General features: G+C 46.5%; 1 protein-coding gene across 3 annotated transcripts in view; it reads right to left on the bottom strand.

The window, feature by feature from the left end:
* MTMR8 (myotubularin related protein 8) overlaps positions 1-21,909 on the bottom strand; it is a 511,753-nt gene that overhangs the window by 434,177 nt on the left and 55,667 nt on the right. For all 3 annotated transcript variants that reach the window (XM_078640107.1, XM_078640110.1, XM_078640108.1), the window contains exon 2: positions 9,708-9,830. In XM_078640107.1, the coding sequence (XP_078496233.1) occupies positions 9,708-9,830 (123 nt within the window). The remainder of the gene's footprint in view (positions 1-9,707; positions 9,831-21,909) is intronic.

Below are 21,909 nucleotides of genomic sequence, written 5' to 3' on the forward strand. Positions count from 1 at the left end.
GCCACTAGGCAGACCCAGGCAAGTGAGGTACCATTTTTTTCGGGAGACCCGGGGGAACGCTGGGTGGGTGGAAATTTGTTGATCCACGTAGATTCCAGAACTTTCCACCACGGAAATGTGAGGAAAATGCATTTGTTTGTCAATTTCTTAGCTTTGCAAGGGATTCTGGGTAACAGAAGCTGGTGGTAGGCAGTCGAGTCACCCCATCCTGAATTCCCCAGGGTGTCTACTTTTCAAAAATGTATAGGTTTGCTAGGTTTCCCTAGGTGCCGGCAGAGCTAGGGTGCAAAAACTACAGCTAGGCACTTTGCCATAAAAGGGTCAAATTTTAACTGCAAAATTGAGGTGTGACCACCTTGCATTTTGCGCCGTTTCATGTCGCAGGCACAAGGCCGACCCACACAAGTGAGGTACCGTTTTTAATCGGGAGATTTAGGGTAATTTAGATTTGTAAATCAACTGTTATTACCAATTGAGTTTTCATGCATTTCTCCCTTCCCAATGAAAGACATTGTGTAAAAAAAAATCTTTCAAAAATGACCAATAATTCTCATGCTAGTACGAGTATTCCCAATTTTGAAAATGTGCAATTATATACTGTTTATGAACTCTATAATTTGTACCCAATTCAGAAATACATAGGTGTCTTTCATACAGATTTTTCCATGTATACATTTTCCAAGAATAAGTGCTCTATACCCAGTAAATAATAAAATACCATTGCAAGTTGCTGCTCAGTTTTTGGATCTGGGTTCGTCGGGTTTTTGGTGAAACTACAAGTCCTATATATCCCCACAACCCGGAAGGTCTAACGGATGTAACGGTATATTGCTTTCCAAGAGCTGTCAAAATTACAAGAAGTTATAGGTGAAAACGTTGAGACAAAAGGCTGTTTTTTTCAACAAATTTTTAATTATTCCAATATTTAACTGTTAGTTTCTATAAAGAAACCTTCATGGATTTAGACAAATGAACCCTTTCTGAATTCAGAATTTTGTCTACTTTTCGAAAATGTATAGCTTTCCAGGATCCATTATTTCTTTCAAACTCATTTCTACCATTAACTGGAAGGAGGCTGAAAGCTCTAAAAATAGCAAAAATAGGCTATGCCGCAGAAAAATGCCAAAACTATGTGAAAAATGTTGGTTCTCTGACAAAAGACTGTCATTCCCTAAAAGCTGAGAAAATGGAGATTTTCAGCCCCACATACCCTTTTTTGATAACATTTGCAGGGAAAAACCCAGAGGCTTTCATTTGCAGCAGTTTTTCCAATTTTTCTGAAAAAAACAAAAGTTTCACTATATTTTGGTTAATTTCTGGGACCCCTCCAGGGCAATCCACAAACCCTGGGCACCTTTAGAATCCACATGATGTTGGAAGAAGAGGACGCAAATTTGGCGTGGATACCTTATGTGGTCAAAAAGTTACAGGGGCCTAAGCGCGCACTACCCCAAATCGCCAAAAAAAGGCTTAGCACAGGAGGGAAAAAGGCCTAGCAGCGAAGGGGTTAATCCATAGAGCGTTGCATGGGACAGGCCCAAGCTACTTAAGAGCGAGTTTCTACACTTCTCTTAGAAATCTACGCTCAGCCTAGGTTTGGCCGAAATCCCGCAAATCCAGCCCGGGGACAGGTCCTTCTCCTACTTCGGACCGTCTTTATGGAATAAACTCATCATAGAACTAAGATGCATCACATCCACCCCTCTGTTCTGAAAGAAGCTAAAAGTATCTCTTTTCTAAAAACTGATTTGGTTCTTGCTCGCCTCGTTTTTATTCACACTGTATTTGCAGAGCGCCAGGACACTCTTCGGAGTAACAGCTCCCCTGTACAAATCTCCTTTACATTTACATTCAACCATAGACGTGGAAAGGCAAGTAGGGCTCATCTCTGGAAGCTGTTAGCTTTGCCAATCACATTTCAGAATGCTGACAGCTTTGGAGGAAAACACAAAATGCTTTTTTCCCGATCCAGTGTGGCATTGGTTTAAAAAAAAAAAAAAAAGAATACATAGAAAACAAGCATTTGCAATGCAATAGGTCTCACATTAGGAACGTTTGAGCTATTGGTATTGTAAATGACAAATTCTTTATTTATGTTTTGTTTTTTAAAATAGCGTACTTGGGGTAGCAACATTTTTAACTGCGATGTGGCACATCCGCAACCACTTTTTAAAATTTGAGTAAGATTTGGTATAAAGGAAGTGTTTAGATGATATCTAACTGTAATATATAAATGCTTTTAATACTATTTGCTAATGTTTTTGAATGGTGTTGGCTGGATATCATCATCTCTATTTTAAATTGAATATGTATTTGTATATCTTTTATGATCTAAAATTGATCGAAATAAAGATTGAAAATGAAATGAATAGCTTTGTCATTTACAATGCCAATAGTTATAACTTTCGCAAATGTGACACCTATAGCATTTGTAATGCAATATGTGTTGTATTTACGTGACTTACATGTATTGATATTACAAATTACAATGGCTTTTAATTTTTTTAATATTTAATACTTAAATAAAAGTTCTTGTAATTTATAATGGCAATAGCTTAAACTTTTGTACATAACTTTTGTGAAGATTATGTTCAATGTATTTTATTGTGACGAAAATCCAAGAACAGAAGTGAAATATTAAGATCTTTGTTACATTTGTAATAAAGCTTGAAACATTGAGAGAACATATTTGAACCAGTTGTTGTTGAATGGTTGCACAGATTGATGCTGTGGTGGCTCTGAGTGATGTTGTGATGGCGAACGAGTGATGCTGTGTCGTTCAGTGATGCTGTGGTAGCGCATAGTGATGCTGTGGTGCCCCTGCGTGATGCTGTGGTGCCCCTGAGTGATGCTGGGGTGGTGCTGAGTGATGCTGTATGCTATGGTATGTTTTGTTTAGCTATCCTATGTTTTGTTTTGTTATGCTCTGCTATGTTTTGCTATCCTATGCTTTGATTTGTTATGCTATGCTGTGCTGTTATGCTATGCTATGTTACGCTATGTTTTGCTATGCTTTGTTATGCTATGCTATGTTTTGTTTTGCTATGCTATGTTTTGTTGTGTTTTATTATGCTATGCTTTGTTTTGCTATGCTATGTTTTGTTACTCTATGCTAAGCTATGTTTAGTTGTGTTTGGTATGCTATGCTATGTTTTGTTATGCTATGCTGGAGAGGGTGTGTGAGGGTGAGAGGGGGTGAGGGAGTGTGAGGGGTGTGTGAGGGGGTGTGTGAAGGGGTGTGTGAGGGGGTGTGTGAGGGGGTGTGTGAGGGGGTGTGTGAGGGGGTGTGTGAGGGGGTGTGTGAGGTTGAGGGGGTGTGTGAGGTTGAGGGGTGTGAGGGGGGTGAGGGGGTGTGAGGGTGTGTGAGGGTGTGTAAGGGTGTGTGAGGGTGTGTAAGGGTGTGTGAGGGTGTGTGAGGGTGAGGGAGGGTGAGGGAGGGTGAGGGAGGGTGAGGGAGGGTGAGGGAGGGTGAGGGAGGGTGAGGGAGGGTGAGGGAGGGTGAGGGAGGGTGAGGGTGAGGGTGAGAGTGAGGGGGGTGAGAGTGAGGGGGGTGAGAGGGTGAGGGGGATGTGAGGGTGAGGGGGGTGTGACGGTGAGGGGGGTGTGAGGGGGGTGAGGGGGTGTGAGGGGGGTGAGGGGGTGTGAGGGGGGTGAGGGGGTGTGAGGGTGAGGGGGTGTGAGGGTGAGGGGGTGTGAGGGTGAGGGGGGTGTGAGGGGGGGTGAGGGGGGGTGAGGGTGAGGGGGGTGAGGGGGTGTGAGGGTGAGGGGGCTGTGAGGGTGTGAGGATGTGTGAGGGTGTGCGGGGTTGTGAGGGTGTGAGGGGGTGTGAGGGTGAGGGGGTGTGAGGGTGAGGGGGTGTGAGGGTGAGGGGGTGTGAGGGTGAGGGGGTGTGAGGGGGTGTGAGGGTGAGGGGGTGTGAGGGTGAGGGGGTGTGAGGGTGAGGGGGTGTGAGGGTGAGGGGGTGTGATGGTGAGGGGGTGTGATGGTGAGGGGGTGTGATGGTGAGGGGGTGTGATGGTGAGGGGGTGAGGGGGTGTGAGGGTGAGGGGGTGTGAGGGTGAGGGGGTGTGAGGGTGAGGGTGAGGGGGTGGGGGTGAGGGGGTGTGTGAGGGGTGTGTGAGGTTGAGGGTGTGAGGGGGTGTGTGAGGTTGAGGGTGTGTGAGGTGTGAGGGTGATGGGGTGTGAGGGTGAGTGAGGGTGTGAGGGGTGTGAGGGGGTGGGGGGGTGTGAGGGTGAAGGTGTGAGGGGGTGTGGGAGGTTGAGGTGGTGTGAGGGGATGAGGGTGGGTGAGAGAGGGTGTTTGAGGGTGGGTGAGGGGGTGTGTGAGGGTGGGTGAGGGGGTGGGTGAGGGGTTTGTGAGGGTGTGAGGGGGTGGGTGAGGGGGGTAGGAGGGGGTGAGGGGGTGGGTGAGGGGGTGGGTGAGGGCGGGCGATAGGGGTGAGGGGATGCGAGGGTGAGGGGGGTGAGGGGATGCGAGGGTGAGGGGGGTGATGGAGTGTGAGGGTGGGGGGGTGTGAGGGTGAGGGTGTGTGAGGGTGAGGGTGGGTGAGGGTGAGTGAGGGTAAGAGGGTTGTGAGGGTAAGAGGGTTGTGAGGGTGACGGGTGAGGGTGTGTGAGGGTGTGAGGGTGAGGGGGTGTGAGGGTGAGCGAGGGTGGGTGAAGTTGTGGGAGGGTGAGTGAGAGTGACGGGGGAGGGCGAGGGTGTGTGAGGGTGACGGGGGAGGGTGAGGGTGTGTGAGGGTGTGAGGGTGTGAGGGTGTGAGGGTGAGAGGGTGAGAGGGTGAGAGGGTGTGAGGGTGTGAGGGTGAGAGGGTGTGAGGGTGAGAGGGTGAGAGGGTGAGAGGGTGAGAGGGTGTGTGAGGGTGAGTGAGGGTGTGTGAGGGTGTGTGAGGGTGAGTGAGGGTGTGTGAGGGTGAGTGAGGGTGAGTGAGGGTGAGTGAGGGTGAGTGAGGGTGAGTGAGGGTGAGTGAGGAGGTGTGAGGGTCCGAAGTAAATGGTGGCAGGGCAGACATCATAAGACAGAGAGAAACCCAAATGTTAAGATAACAGTGCTCGAAGGGGTTGTGAGAAGGTGGAAATGGGATTAAAGGAGAAAGGATGAAAGTTAAGTAGGAAAGAGGCCAGAAAGGAGACACATAGGAGTGGAGGGTGTGGGGAAAACAGGGAAAAGCAGAAAAGAATGAAGATGGATCTGAGAGGGTGCAAGTAGGGTCACATGCGGGAGAAGGAAGACTCGTTAGGAGAGGGTGATGCTATAGAGAACAAACAAGAGGACACTAGTGTGCAGAAAGAAAAAGCGTAAATTATACATGAGCACAGGCATGACAGGAGGAAGAGCAAGCGGTTTGTATGGGAAAGTCTGCTAGACAGCAAACTCTGCTGGCAAGCAACAGTCTGTGCCTTTTTTCTAAAAGTCCAAAAGCGAGAAAAACTAGCTCTGGCATTGCGCGGAGGGGGGCGGGTGAGCGGCTTCCTTTGAAGTCTGATTGGGGGCGGTGAGGTGGCGGCTTCCTTTGAAGTCTGATGCCGAGGCATGGTGTGGGATGTGGCTGGCTCTGTGCACGCGCCCGGCTCACATGAAGTGTATCGAATCTGCAGTTTGGGGAGACTTTTCGGAAGCCTTACTATAATCTGGATTAGACGAGACCTAACAAAGTTGCAATGATGGGACACATTCTGCTGTCGCGCACATGCTTCACAGCTGTTTTGTTTTTATTTACCAATCAAAGATGGCGGATACCACATGGATCAGCAAGGAACAAAAAAGGTATGAGTCTTTTGAACAAAAGTGCTAAAAAAATCATTTGAATGCGGGGTGATGGGGGGCAAGGAGAAGCAGGAAGTTGGGGTGGGGAACGTAGAAGACAAGAGAGACATCAACTCGGGGTGGAGAGAGAAAGCAACAGATGGGGGAAGTACAAGGAGGATAGGGGAGAAGACATGGAGCACAGGATTGGGGTGAAAAATTTGAAGAAGTGATCAGCACACAAGGATGACAGCAACATAGGGAGTCAGAGGAGAGACATTTGAGAGACATCAAGGAAAGCGGGGGGTGTACAAGAGACAAACATGGAAGTGGCTTTTTGGGGGTGGGGACACAATGGAGAGCAATGTAAAAGTGCTAAACCAAAAAGAAAAAGGCGTTTCCTAAAAGTGAGCAGTGTAAGGACACAAGGCAGCCAAATCGAAAGCATGGTAAAGAGGAGGGACATACACAAGAGGGGACAAAATGAGGCAATAAAAGCCATTGAGTAAGAAGCAAGGAAATGAGATTCACAATAAAGCCAACCAAAGCTTAGCAAGGGCGGACTTTTACCCCCTATAAGTTCTTGGTATGTTTTTTGCAACTTGTGTAAAAATTCGATCACCTCCTGAGGGCCCACACATCACAGTACCTACCAGGGGACTGGGCAATCAGAAGAGTTTAGAAAGTTTGGAAATGAATGGACATCTTCTATATAGAAAACATGAAGCACAGCTGAAAGGCTATGACCAGACCTCTGACAAAGTCAGGCAGTGAGAATTATTATTTAACTGAAATCAGCTTTGTCAGCTCCAAGACTCCATGTTCTCTTCTATTTCAGAAGAAATGAGTGGACTGTTTTGACCATTTAAAAGGCAACTTAGGGTGTTTATGTGCGAACACCCCGTTGCTGGCTGCTGTTCATCTAAGGTCCAAAGCCTTTCCACTTCAGAGGACACCATGTTGATTCATTTGTATGCTAGGCAGTAAAGACCGCACCCCATGCATTCAGAATGCTCATTTGCACGTCCCTCTCCTCCTCACTGTACTCTTTTAAATCTCTTTTGGGGCCACATCTAAAAGGGAAGAGGGGTCTGGAGCCCTTATTTATGCCTTCCACAGTTTTTCCATGTGGGAGAAATGTGTATTTTTATAGCGCTACAGTGCGTATCCTACTGAAGCATACCGCAATATCTAAGCTTGTGCCTGGGCCCTGCTGTTCTCCATTTGCTGCAGTGGGCGGGCATAACATAACACTCTAGTATTGCCTGTAATCAATGATCCGGTTCAGGCAACAGTCAAGAGTGTGCCCTTTCTCAAACACAAATGGTATTTTATCTCAGAACGCAAGGTTGTGACTAAGCAATGGGACACACTGGGGATAGGGGAGCAACACAGATTGCTCTGGGGAGTGGATGTGAAGGGAAAAGCAGCACACATGAGAGGAGGAGAAGAGCCACAAAACACATCCAATCATTAAGTGTTTAAAGAAAAAGAAACAAGTAGTTCCATAAATGGTAGCAGCAGAAGAACACAAGCTAGCCGGTCAAGAGGATGGTAAAAAGGCAATGCTCCAGAAAAGGGACAAACAAGCTGGACAAGGAAAGCCATCAAATATGTGGCAATGAAATGAGAATAGGACAGTAAAGTCAACCAATGGTAAGCAATGAGCAGCTTGTAAGCCCCTGTAAATTATTCGTAAGCCTACAACGGGTATTTAGCAACCAAACTGCTTGTGCAGTCTGGATCGATCGACCTGAAAATGGAAATGTCCCAACAGCCGCTCATTTAAAGGAGCAAACATCTTTTCATTTTAAATACATAAGGCTGCAAATAGCTCCCAGCAATTCTAAATAATATGGTCTCATACATTTAAACGGAGGACTTAAAAAATAAAATGTTCTCTACCAAAATGTCAGTTTTAACATTAAGGAGGCATTAATCAACAGAAAAGAATGGATAATCTGAGGAAACAGATATGAAAAGAGGATGCTGGACTTGGGTAGGGATCTCTCATTAACTGTAGCCCTTTAAAAATATATTATACCTTTTCTCAGCTGGGATGCCCCATGGCAACCTAATGGATGTGAAGCAAAGGTAGCGCTTGAAGGCTTCCGATATCTGGGGATCTATGTCACCACTGACCCAGACACCTTTGCTGACCATAATCTCCAGAGTCCCCTACTGGGTCTCAAGAAAGATTTGTGCCATTGGAGGACCTTGGCCCTGTACCTGCTTAGCAGGGCAGCTCTATTTAAGATGATGGCACTGCCGAGGTTTCTATACGTGCAGCAGAATACACCATTCCCAGTCCCGATGTATATTTTTGTTCAATAGAAACTGAGCTGAGGGCTCAGTTGTGGGTTAGGAAGGCCCCTCGTATAGCTCTCACAAAACTGACCTGCAACTGTTATGATGGTGGTATAGTGTTGCCAGACATCCACAAATACTATCAAGCAGCGCAACTCTTCACAGTCAACCAATGCGCATTGCCCCCAGGTGATCCGGCATGTACTATGGATCACCAAGAGGCAGTCCTCTTGGTGGTTACACCACTAGAAAAGCAGGTACTAAGGAGGGACTGCTTACCCTACGGACGATTCAAAAGCCACCATTTACAAAGAACAGCAACAGGAGCCAATTGATAAGATGGGAGGAAAATGGGAGGAGCTTAAAGTCCATACCTGAATACAGCATGTCTCGAAGAGACAGCACAATCGCTGCCTAGGCGAGACCAAAAAAACAGTGTTTCAATATTAATGTCATTGAGATTAATCACATGACACTCACTAAACACCGAGACCGAGACGTCATTAGTGGACCTGAAGTATGGCAAGGTTTCCAAAACATTTGGTTCATGGTTTGAAAGAGAAGCGGTGAGAAGAATGCGCGTAAACTCATTTTTAAGGTTTTGTGTTCTAAAGAGCAGCTTTTAACAGACCTATTTTTTCTAACATACTTACAGTGAGCTTTGGCCCCGACTTTTCAACCAACCAACCTCTTTCTGCCAATCATGGCTTTGTTCAGTCCAGTGTAGTATTTCACTCTCAGTTAAAGTTAATATCTTGCACTTGTGTGTGCCGTTCCTTGTTCCTTCCTCCCCCCACATTTTTTGTGCCTGGCTTTTCACCACCTGCTCCTTAAGTCTATTCTTCTCCAACCACTGCTTTCATCTCACCATTCTCTTGCACTCTCTGGTTTCTGCAACCATTCCCCCTCCATCACTTGCACTGCCCCACTGATTCTCTCCCTCACACGGTCCCAGACCCACAGCAACATCCACAGAGATGTGGGCAAGTTTGCCATTCTGTCAGTGATTGTTTCTCATTAAAAATAGCCAGTTTTGTATTGAAGACTCTCTTGCCTTCACTACAGCCCTCTTTGTTTCTATGAGAAATGAAGTTGGGGTGGCAAGTGGCCCTTTATTATAGTTTAATGTTTCCTTCCATGTCACAGAAACAATAGAAGTCCTTTCATGAAAGTTACCTTGCCACCCAAACTTCCATTCAAATTAAAACAAAAGGAGGGATGCCTTCCGTTTCTTAGATGTGTCTGGTTTTTATGTGCAAATCTGGTATTTCGACGTGTTACCACATTAAACCCAGACGTGTTGTCTTTGCTAATGCCCGTCTACAGAGTTTGGCAGATGACAATTTTTGTGTTCAAGTCCGTTGAGGAGGGAGCTAACCCCTCTTCTGCTCTTCCCCAGCTGGGCAGGGCATCTTTTTAAGCCCTGTTGAGTAGAAAAGGCTCCCAAATTTATTTTTTCACCCTCCGGCCTACGGGCATAGAAGGTAGTGGGCCTTCCGACGGAGTCTATACCCTGAGCCCAGTAATGATCCGTGCTTTTATTCTGAACTTCCCCTAAAACACTACCTTCCATGAATGAGCACAAAACTTAAAAAACTGAGCACACATTTTAAAGAAGCAAACCTAAATAAACCATATCGATTGAATAACTTACCCACGTTTCCTTCCTTACTTCTGCAGAGGCATCAACATAGATCAGGTGGGTGACAGTCAAGTACAACGTTCCTGTGGCTGGTTTCTTACTGTTATACCTATCTAGTAATTTCACGTCTTCAACCTAAAATTGAAAAAATAACAATAAGTTACTCATAAGTAACTTTTTTTTACTCAACATAAAACATTCAATGTTTAAGTTAAAACCCTACTTCAGCCTTGACTAACACATGTAAAAGTAATATGCAAGACAAATGGCAAGTCATCTGCACTTGTAGGACCACTGAGCTAGGAAGTTGCAAACCTCTTCAAAAGTCTGCAGTTCCAATCTGCTGCTCATTACTTCAAACAAAGGATGTCATGAGTCACTCTGGCTTGTTCAGAACCATCTTGCATGGAGCCAAGGCCCCTTCTTGGAATATGTTGAGAGGACTTTCTTTTAGGCTCACTATTGACAAACTTGAGCATATATCAGCACCCAAAACTGGGAAACCCTCGTTGTGGAATCCGGTTTATAAAAATGAACCGTGCGGCAGCGGACGGACTCTTGCAGGTTTTTTCTCACTACAATTGATACTGGAGGGATGAACATCAATCACTCTGTATGGTATGGATAGAAAAGCCTGGAGCTTTCTACCTACTAACATCCATAAGACACCCTCCTTCTCTCTATTCCAGAATAAACTGAAGCAACGTCTTTAAAATACCTGCTGATCCTAAACTCTCTGTACATGTGCAGGCTCATACACATGTTTACATTGTTCAATTCATTTATATTATCACAAAATTATGTCTGTTTTCCCCCCAGTGAGTAAGACAATAAATACCACCACCTTTCCATTGTCCCGTTATGTATAACGCTATACAAAAAATTATAAATTATGAAATATAAATTTGCCTCAGCCATTTTTACTTTTCAACTTAGAGTAACTCTCCGAACCAGACATCGGTAACACATTGTGTGTTTTACAGCACTTGTCCGACACACCCTTTCCAAACCTATTGTGTGTCCCAAAACAGAAGGCTGAACCTTGCCTTGGCCACAGTCTGCTATCGATAACAGAACATTGAAGCTCACAACATGTGCCTTAAAACAGAGGAGCGCATCTTTCTATGACCAAGTTCCATGTGTAAGCCTTGCTTTGTCAATCAAGGAAGGGCCTAGAATAGAGGAAGAATCCATGCCCTGGATGCGACCTATAGCAGGGGCCTGGCCCCTCCTTGCCCTGGTCACTCTCACTAAGCAACTGGATTTAATCGGACTTTGTCACTTTCACTATGCTAAGCTAGATCACAGGACTAGACTTTGCACCGGTCACTCGCACTTTACGGCTGGATGACTAAACCATGCCTTTGCCTTTTCACTCGTGACAAGAACAGCATCCCTCTTTTGTGATTTGCTGTGTGCTTTGACACTGTAGTGAAGATCACGTCATTCACTTATTAGAACTTGAGCGTTATAAATCCCTTTTCATAATGGTGTATAATGATGAGTAGAAAACTTGCAGCGCTCAGGAGCCCTGTAAGGCGCATATCAGTATTGTCTACTAAGAAGGCCGGTCCTACATGAGCAGGCCTGGACACCACATGCTATGTAACACGTGCTGCTGAAAACTGAGGAAAAGAATAAGAGGAACAAAACGAAAGTGTGCACTGAAATAGATTTTCTTTTGCATCTCTTTGTACATTGCTTTATTGCGTTATGTTAAAAAACAGTTTCATGAATGTGTTCTTATTGTAGTTGGGTACATTTAGAGATTACCATCCGATACTGTCTGACTTAGACATCTCTGGCACTGCCACTTAGAGACACATCTGCGACCTCTTGAACAAATCTTATTCAGTATCCCGAGCCAATGATTACATCCCTCTCCCAATATCTCAACAGATCAAAGTTTATCATGATCTCATGTTTTTTTCATAATCATGACCTCCGACAGACCACCAGATCAGCTCATTCGCTATCTTCACCCAGTTCTATCAGGCAAGCATTTCTAACTGCCCTTGTGAACTGGGCAGCCTTGTTCTGCCTGCTGCTGGACGCAGCCAAAACCAAACTTATTAATACCTCCTCACCCCAGTTATCAAGCTCTTTACAATCTCACCCCCCACCATCACACTTGCATCCATTACTCGCAGCCTACCGCAGGATCTAATGAAACACCGGGCTGTGACCTGCCAGTGATCTCTGAAACTCCCATATGGCAGAACTCACCTTACTCAATATCCATCACCTCCTCTGCCAATACTCCACCAAAACAATGCTGCATGTTCTACTCTTCACCACTCCTCCCACTGCAATACACTATTCACAGACTAGTGCCTTGATAAAGTCCTCTGCAAAAGAAACGGTTGATGGACGGAATGCTGGACAAAGCCAACATTCACCCCCAGTGTCAAGGATCTGGGTTTAATCTATCATTCTTTTGCTCACCATACCACCCCAGTTTGAGTCCAGCCATTTCAAATCAGTCTTGACCCTGTTCCTTGTGGGAACAGTCCAGCCTGAACTGCCAAGCCAGGTCCTCACTGGACCAGAAACAAACATCCTGGGACTGGTTTCAGAACATCACCCTTCTTCAGCCAGGCTAGCTTCAATCCAGTGGTATAGTGAGCATGGGACCCACGTCTAGGCATACCCTTCCCACTTAGGGCGACATATGCAAAAGTCAAAGTTGATGGACGGAATGCTGACAATCCCAACATTCACCCCCAGTCACAAGGATCTGGGTTTAATCCATCATTCTTTTGCTCACCACACCAGCACAGTTTGGACCCAGCCATATGCAAATCAATCTTGACCCTGTTCCTTGTGGGAACAGTCCAGCCCGAACTGCCAATTGTGTACTGGGCAGCCTTACTCTGCCGGCTGCTGCACTCAGCCAAAACCAAACTTCTTAATACCTCCTCATCCCAGTTGTCAAGCTTTTTACAATCTCACCCCCTCCATCCCCCCGCCACACCCCATTCTTCACACTTGCATCCATTACTCGCAGTCTACCACAGGATCTACTGAAACACCGGGCTGTGAACTGCCAGTCATTTTTGAAACTCCCATATGGCCGAAATCATCTTACTCAATATCCATCACCTCCTCCGCCAATACTCCACCAAAACAATGCTGCATTCTCTACTCTTCACCACTCCTCCCACTGCAATACACTATTACCCGACTAGTGCTCAACATCACCATTTGCTCTATTTTTAAACTTTATTTTTATGTATTTTAGTATCTCCAGCAACAGTGAATGGAACACATTATCAGAGAGTCTGATTACTTTAATTTTACTTCGCAAAAATCACAGTCCACCGGTTCAGCGCACTTCATCACCTGTGGAAGGGGGCATGCTTTCTGTGGTGCTCATTAGAACTCACTGCAAAAAAGAATGTATTTTTCCATGGCTACTGGGCCTTCAAATGAGCTCCAGAGTTTGATCAGGAACAAAATAAATAATCTGGTGGACCAGTAGACCGAGGTGCATGGTTAGAAGATTATTGGGGAATATTTTTAAAACAGGGGGCATCTTGTCTCCTTGGCAAGCTTACTCTTGTGACGAGTGTTGTGCAGGAGAAGTTTTTTGATATTAGGTAACCGGTTTTCAACGTCCTATATTGCGATATGATGGTGTGCAGGTGAGTGTTGTGTTTACCGCACTAATTACAACACAGGGACTGGATGCTAACAGTGACATATTTTTCGTTATCCCCATTGATTACGGAGCAAGATGTGTGCAAACTACAAATTTTATATCCGATTTTTGACCAATCCTTTCTGCCTTAATAGCCCATCTATAAATGTATCCTTGGTTCTAACTGTGAGCAAAAGTGAAAATACTGTTGTGCTTCCAGATTTTAAATAGGCAGTTAATCATTCATCACTTTTCCTTAACCATGGTGCAAAAGCAGGAACAATAAGTAACACATGACAACCTCCAGGGTCAACGTTTCTTCCAGTGAAATGTCCAGAATTAGTTAAGAAATTAGAATTGGAAAATAATTGACAAAATGTTAAAATACTGTTCAGAGGGGATGTATAACCGAGTGCTACATTGCTTACAATACCAGTGCTTGCAAGCCAATCAGAATATTTGATTTGGTAGAGTTTGCTATGCCAGACTAGTTTTAATCCCTTCTTCACCAATGTGCGTGTTCAGGAACTACCAATATCGTGTCCTCGTGCCTCAGTACACTTACCTGTAAAATTTGGGAGTACTTACAAAATAGTCCCACTCGTAGCATTACGCACTATAAAAAGTGTGCATTTATATGGATGTTATGTTATGTTATGTTAAATTTGACTTGTAGAGCGCACGTACGCCCGTAGGCTTCATGGCGCTATAGGAAGTTTTCAGAAACACAACACACCAGCAGGAGGACAGCCTGGAACATCTAAGGATAGGCTTCCCTAAAGAGCAAGGTCTTAAAGGCTTGTCTAAAGGCCAAAATATCCTTGTGTGACCTTAAAGAAGCTGGCAGGGAATTCCAGAGGGAGGCAGCAAGAAAGTGAAAGGAGCTGCCGCCCTGACGTTGTTTCCTAACAGGCACCGTGAGCAGGCTTTTGTGACTGGAACGAAGGTTGCGAGAGGGGACATATCTGGCAAGCAAGTTGATGATAAATTTGGGGCCCTTGCCTTGTAGTGCCCTAAAGATAATGCAGTCGGTTTTAAAAGCCGCCCTCTGGGCTATCGGCAGCCAATGCAGATCTGCCAGGCCTGGCCTGATGGACTGCCGTTTAGGAAGCCCACAGATCAGCCTGGCCGCCTGGTTTTGAACTAGCTGCAGCCTCTTGAGCTGCCCGGCTGGAAGACCCAAATATAAACTATTTGAGTAGTCCAGCCTAGACAGCACAAGGGCGATGGTCACCTGTATCAGGGCAGAATGGGTTAGGAGATGGGCAATCTTTCTAATCTTGCGCAGCTGAAAGAAGCATGCGGAGACTACTGTCCCTACCTGACTTTTCAAGGAGAGGTCTTCACTAAAGGTGACTCCAAGGCTCTTGACCGTGCGGGATTTGGAAGGGGGATTCCCCATCTCCGGAGGCCAAAATTGAGGTCCCCAGCTGAGTTCACTCTTCCCAGGCAAGATCAGTTCAGTCTTGCCTGGGTTGAGTTTTAGGTGGTTAAGGCCCATCCACCTCTGGATGTGAGCCATGACCTCCCTAAACTCAGTAACAGCGTCAGGCGAGCCTAGGGGGAAAATCAATTGCAGATCATCTGCGTAGTTAAAGATCCACACTTTGAATTTCCTCAAGGAGTACAAGAGGGGACGCAGGTATAAATTAAATAAAAGGGGGGACAGGGAAGAGCCCTGAGGGACACCGCAGTCGTTCTTAATTCTAGGGGCTGTGAAGGTGCCCAGTCTCACTGCTTGAGTCCGGTCAGACAAAAATGATTCCACCCAGCTCAGGGCAGCACCTCTGAGGCCTGCCTGCCCGACACGGCCGACCAAAATGGTGTGGTCGACCGTGTCGAATGCAGCAGACAGGTCAAGGAGTACCAGTGCCTGGTGGACGTTCCGGTCTGCATTACACCGAAGTGTGTTCTGGACTGCCAGGGTTACCGTCTCGGTCGAATGGCCTGGACGGAACCCAGCTTGATTGGGCTCCAGAAACCCAGTGGTTTCCACAAAGTTGGAAAGACAATTGGAGACGTGAGCCTCCAATATCTTGGATAAAAACGGCAACAGGGATATGGGACGGTAATTTGATGAGTCCCGGGGGTCCAGACCTGGTTTTTTTATCAGAGGGATTAACAGGGCGTGTTTGAAGCCAGTAGGTACCCTGCCCTGGGCCAATGATTTGTTTAGTAGGGGTAGGATACCCTGAGGGATAGTCTGACCGATTTCAGAGAAGATGTGGGGGGGGGGCAGATGTCGTTTGGGGATCCGGACTTAACCCTCGCCAAAAGTGAAGAAAAAGTTTTACCATCGATGGCCGGGAAGGCATCTAGTACAGAGGGATTATAAAAGGCGTCATCCAAAGGAAGTGACGTTGGGGAGCTAGCAATGCTCGACTTAATAATGACAATTTTTTCTCTGAAAAAGTTATTCAGGGAATCACATAGCTTCTGCGTGGGAGCTATTGAGGGGGCTGCCCTGTCGTTGTCACAGAGTTCATTGACTATATTAAAAATGTCTTTGGACTTATTAGATGAAGATAAAATTTTTGTGGAAAAGTAGTTGAGTTTGTGTTGGCTTAAAATTTTTTGATATTTTTTCCTAGTGGCGCAGAAAATTTCCCTATCCTGTGGGGAATAAGTGGCTCTCCACTGTCTTTCTTTCTGTCGTACCCCTAATTTAAGTGCTCTAAGTTCCTGGGTGAACCATTTGTGGGCATCATTACCTCTGATGTTAGACAAGTATACAGAGGGGGCGAACAGATCTGCTGCGTGGAGGAGCCAGGAGGACAGTGCCCTCTCGTCAACCTCCAGGTCGTCGCTTGATAGGGGAAGGGTGTTGTTCAACATGTCCATGAACCCAGAGCGGTCCATGGATTTCCATTTACGGAACTCTTTTCCCATAGAAGGTTTGGCCTTAAGCTGCCCTTGAATTGCTAGCGGGAACTGGATGAAATAATGGTCTGACCAAATACAAGGACTTATAATGGGAGAGAATGGTGGTAGATTATGTGTCCAAATTTGGTCCAAGCTGTGGCCCTTCTGGTGAGTGGGTAAGTGGATGTGTTGGACCAAGTTTAGATCTGTAAGCAGATCCCTCAGTTCTCCAGCTTGAATGTCTATCTGTTCTGTCGAACCAATAATTTAAATCCCCCACTAGGACAGTTTTAGAGTACTTTATTACGTGAGAGGCCAGTTGTCTGCCAAGAGTACTGGATAATTGGCCATGTATTGGGGAGGGCGGTATAGCAGAATTAGAGTAAGAGCCCCACTCACTGAGTCTAATGTGATTACCAAGTTTTCGGTGTTAGGGAGAGTGAGAGAAGGTAATTCCCGAAAATGAAAAAGATTTCAAAATGATTGCTGCTACCCTACCTCAGGCCTTCCCTTGTGCACGGTTGGCAGTCAGAATATAGTAATCTGAGGGAAGTGATGCAAGAATGTCCGGCAGGGAATGAAGATTGGTCCACGTTTCGGTCAACAGCAGAAGATCTGGTTTTTCCTCAATCAGGAAAAGAAAGATGTTGACCTGGTTCTTTATTAGGGACCTTGTGTTGAGGTATTAGCATCGCAGGTTATGTATTAATGAAGGAGCCGATCGAGGTTCAGTCGTCAATGATGGAGTAGACTGAATATCATCGGCCGGTAGGGGAAGGCGGGAGAGCCCCAGTCTTTGGATACGTGAGCAGATGTGCAAGGGGAGTGTAGGGAGGGCTATTCCAGAGGGGAAGCTAGGTTGCAATGATAGTAAATCAGAAGAGGAATACCTCAGAAGATGGTCAGGGGGGGTGGGCCCGGGTCCCGGTCGGCCGCGGACGGGCGCAGACGGGCTTAACTCAGGCGCAACTCCGGCGCGCCTTCGTCGCGCCCGCTGCGCTCGTCCGCTGCGCTGACACATATGGACCGTTTAAGTAGGGGCGGGCCTCGGGGGTGTGGCGGTGATGTCACTGGCCTCGCCTCCCACCTCCACCGAGCAACCCGGCCCAAGATGGCGGCCCCGGCCGCTGCGAGCCCGCTGAAGCGATCAGCGCTCAGCCGACCGCCGGTGCACTCAGGAGGAGTGATCAGGTAGGTGTCCTGGAGTCCGGGGGAGAGACTAGGATCACAAAATAGTTCCAGAATTTAAAAAGCGCTCCTCTGCGCTTGATGCGGCGAAGTGCTGATAAAATGATCCTGCAATGTCACTTTCCGTATTGTGAAGGCTGCTGCTACTTCCTTAGCTACAGGCGGAGACCCCCTGCCACAGGGTCGTCAGCCTGCTAACAAGCTAACTTCGTTCTCCCTCCATCAGAAAGCGAAAAAGGATGAAACTTTGGAGCAGATATTGGTCTGATTTCACTAACAAGAATCTGTACTCTTGGCGGTGGGCAGTCGGCTGCTTTAACTATCTAGTAACATATATTCTGAAGCCTTGACAAACTTATTTTGATCCAGCTTGGCTAAAGGACTTGAAGGATTATCATTCAGTATTTCTGTTAAGCCCCAAAACTGTTCACTTGGGTGTGAGAACTAAACAAATATTTGAAATTTAAACGACACAGTCTTGAGATGTGAAATTAACTAATGCTTTCCATCTCATAATCCAATGGCAGCAATTCTGGAAGAAATTGAGGAATACATACACATATATATGTATACATATATATACACATACATACACATACATACATACATACATACATCGAAAGGTTAAAAGAGGCTAGTCTAACAGTACAAGTCCTAGGCATAGGAGAGTAAGGGGGATAGAGGGAGCCATGTCCACAGCGGCTTCAAACAGTACGGAAAATAAGACAGCAATAATGGTGGCTTGCTGACAAGAAGGCAGGGGGTACCTTTGCCCCAGTAATGGATTTCCTCAAAAGCAGCAAAAGCAACTTAAAATATACTTATGTTTTTAGCATATCCTATAGAATTTGCTTTGTACAAAAATACACAAAAGGCCTTACAGAACTGTGATAATTTATGAAACAAGCATTTACAATGCAACGGTCTCACCTTTGCAAAAGATAGAGCTATTGGCATTGTAAATGACAACATTTTTATTTATGTGTTGGTTTTGAAAACAGATAAATAAATGGCATTGTCATTTACAATGCCAATAGCTTAATCTCTCACAAATGGGAGACCTATTGGATTTGCAATGCAATAGGTCGCGTATTTACGCGAGTTTGAGCTATTGACATTGCAAATAACAATGCGTTTTATTTAGGTTTCAAAAACACACAGCCACACACAAAGACACACACAGAGCCACACACACACACACACACACACACACACACACACACACACACACAGAGCCACACACACAGAGCCACAGAGCCACAGAGCCACAGAGCCACACACACACACACACACACACACAGAGCCACACACACACACACGCACACACAGAGCCACACACACATACAGAGCCACACACACATACAGAGCCACACACACATACAGAGCCACACACACATACAGAGCCACACACACATACAGAGCCACACACACATACAGAGCCACACACACACACACACACACACAGAGCCACACACGATCTAGTCATCACGTCGTCATAGCCGTGAAGAAGCTACTTTTCCCAATGCAATGGAGGGAAGGCGCAACCCTCACAGCAGCTTCAGGCCTCGGCGACATTCCTGAAAGCCTCACATCCGAGACTTAATTCAGGGGTACACACAGGGTGGTGTACTACAACAAAAGGCCAGATCACCAGTGGAAAGCAAAGCACTTAGAGGAGCCAGCACCGAAAGGCCAAGGCCTTCCGATTCCACAAGAGAGCTTGCTGTCCTGGGTTCTACAACTTGTGCGGACAACAATACGAAGTCCTGGTCTCCATCCTGTCCCACACTGCGAAAACTAGCATGACGTGGGTAGTACTGGCACATTGCCCAGGGGTATACAACGCCCACTTTACCTAGGAATCCCCCCACTCCCCCTCTCTGATAAAGTCTATCACACTATCATTACCCACAAACTACCAACCACAGTGCCTGGGTTTAAACCCCACACTGCCTCAGTTGTGGAAGTAACAGCCTTGTATACTGTTCATAGGCACTGATCCAATGTACAATGGGGAGAACCCCAAGACACGCACACAAACTGACAAGTCCAAGGCGGCCCCATCTCCCTGCCACACAATCTCTAAGGCCAGAAGCCCCTACACTGTATAATGGAACATACCCCCAATACAGCGAGATTTATGCCCATCGCACTGCTATGGGAAGACCCTCCCTGCCATGTACCAAGACCCACAACTATAGGCAGGCAACTCACTGCGACTGGCTTGAGAGGGGCACCCTCACACTGTGACAGCATCCATGAGGTGATTCCCACTTTATCTGTACTGCCCGTTCTCCCCACACTCACACTGCACCTGGGTTTTAGCCACCACTCTTCCCAAACACAGACTCCTCGTACCACTGGATCTACCCACAGCTCGCCAGGAGTGTTGTGTGATGTGTCCCCGGTTTTGTGGGTTGCTGACACCAGTGCTCACTTCTCCCTGCCTGCAGCTCTCACCTGAGGCCGTAGGTGCTGCGGCGCCCCCAGAGTCTTCTTTCCTCTCGGAGCTGCAAGCATCGGCTGAGGGATATCTGGTTTGCATGCCTGGACTGCCGCACGGGCTGTCCCTGCGGCGGCGGCCAAGCACACCATCATTAGCAGTGGCGCCCGGGCAGCCCAGCCCCGCTCTCCATGCCGGCTCCCGGATGCCGGGCTTCTGCCGCCAGGCCCACTGTAGCTCATGGGCGCCGCATCCTCCTCGCCTGGTCAGCAGCGAACCTGCAATTCCAGCGCCTCCCGCTCCGAGGCTCAGTGCATGCTCTTCGCCCTCCGCTTAGCCCGGGCGCGCCGCTCGGCTCCAGCAGCTGCAACGTCACCACGCACAGCCAGGCCACATCACTGCTGGCGGGGAGGGAGGAAGGAGGGAGGGCGAGGAAGCTACCAGTGCAGTGGCTCCTGCGGCACCAGGTAGGGGAGACACGACCGGGCCTGTCGCCCGTGACTCATTCTGGCCGGTGACACAACAAATAGGGGCATGCCCATCTGTGCCAGTCAGAGAGCTAACCGTCCTCCTAAGTATGGGAATAGCCAACACAGGCCCACCTGCGCAAACAGCCCCCGTAATCATGGGAGCCACAGAACCCATACACACCTGTGCCAACCACTCATCTGCCGAGAATGCCTTGCACTGTAAGCATACATATGCACACACATCAGTGGTAGCTCTCGATCTACACAGAATTATTATGTTTGACAAGACCTTTTTCTTTTACTAAAAAGGTTTATTGAATTTACAAGTCCTTGGGGTGCAAATGGCGATTTCGAGAAGAGAGCGAATACCGTCATACGGACATAATCCCGTTTCAAAATGGCCATTGGTGCTGGAAGAGGCAAAGAAGAGATCGCGTCAGCTCGGGTTGACTTGCTGCTGACTTAAAAGGTTTCTTATCTTCTTTATGGGGCCATCTGGACCCATAAAGAAGATAAGAAACCTTTTACGCCAGAAGTAAGTCAAGTAAGCCAGTCTGAAAAGGACGGGGCTTAAAAAGAAAGAAGAACGTCACTAGGACCTCTTCTCCAATGGCTGGCCACTGTTTTGCATGAACGGTGACGCCAGCCAATTGAAAAGAGGGGCGGGGCTTAACCTCGCTAGTGAAACTTACTGAATATCATTAAATCTCGCCAGTTCGACTGCGCATCTGCGCAGTCTTTCGCAGGCCGAGACCTAAAAAACGTAATGGTATGTATGCCTTAGTTTTAGATTTTTACAAACCAATTTACCACAACACCGAATTGGATGACAAATAGAGAATGATTTCTAGTCTCACGGTCACTTATTCCAAGTTATAACATAGATACAGATTTTAATACACACCTTTTTAAATGAAAATGTCAATTTTTTTCTACATCTCTTCTACTCCCTGGTTGTTCCCTGTACACATTATCCGGTTTCGTAAAAAATATAAACTACAATGTTCTTCTTTTACACCTCTTTCTCCAACGTCATATATTGAAAGTTCCAAAATGTGAACTTGTCTCTTGTGGTTTACTTCCTTTAGGGATTTGTAGGAGTCAAGCATATCACTCCTTGACATTACTTTATACATAGTTAACATAGTGAGCCTATCTCCTGTGGTCGGTGTTTCAAACCTTGCCCACGGTTGACATGCTATCTCCAAACTGCATTCAATCTATGTTAAATACTTTGGAGGCGTGGTGTATAGACTAAGACATAATGCTCCTGATGATGGCTAACTTGCTATTTGCACCGTGGCAACAATCCCTGTGACACCACACATGACCATATGGCCCAGTTACACAGTTTGGTAAGTTGAAAGAAAACCTGAAGACCCCTGTCTATGTAAGCAAGACCTCACACCTCCCTTTCTGTACTGCTGCAATGGATGACTGCTCCGCGGTTGCCTACTTTTGCAATTCACTGCATTAAACAGGAAATCCTGTTCCGATATCAATTCATACAGAGGATACATATAGTTTTAGTACTCAATGGTGTTTGTGGTAAAACAGACTTGGCCTCTTCCATTTAAACTGTAAGCTGCAATATCTTTAGTGGAGAATCCG

This window comes from Lissotriton helveticus, chromosome 4_2 (assembly GCF_964261635.1).
Source record: "Lissotriton helveticus chromosome 4_2, aLisHel1.1, whole genome shotgun sequence".
In the NCBI taxonomy this organism is placed as follows: Eukaryota; Metazoa; Chordata; class Amphibia; order Caudata; family Salamandridae; genus Lissotriton; species Lissotriton helveticus.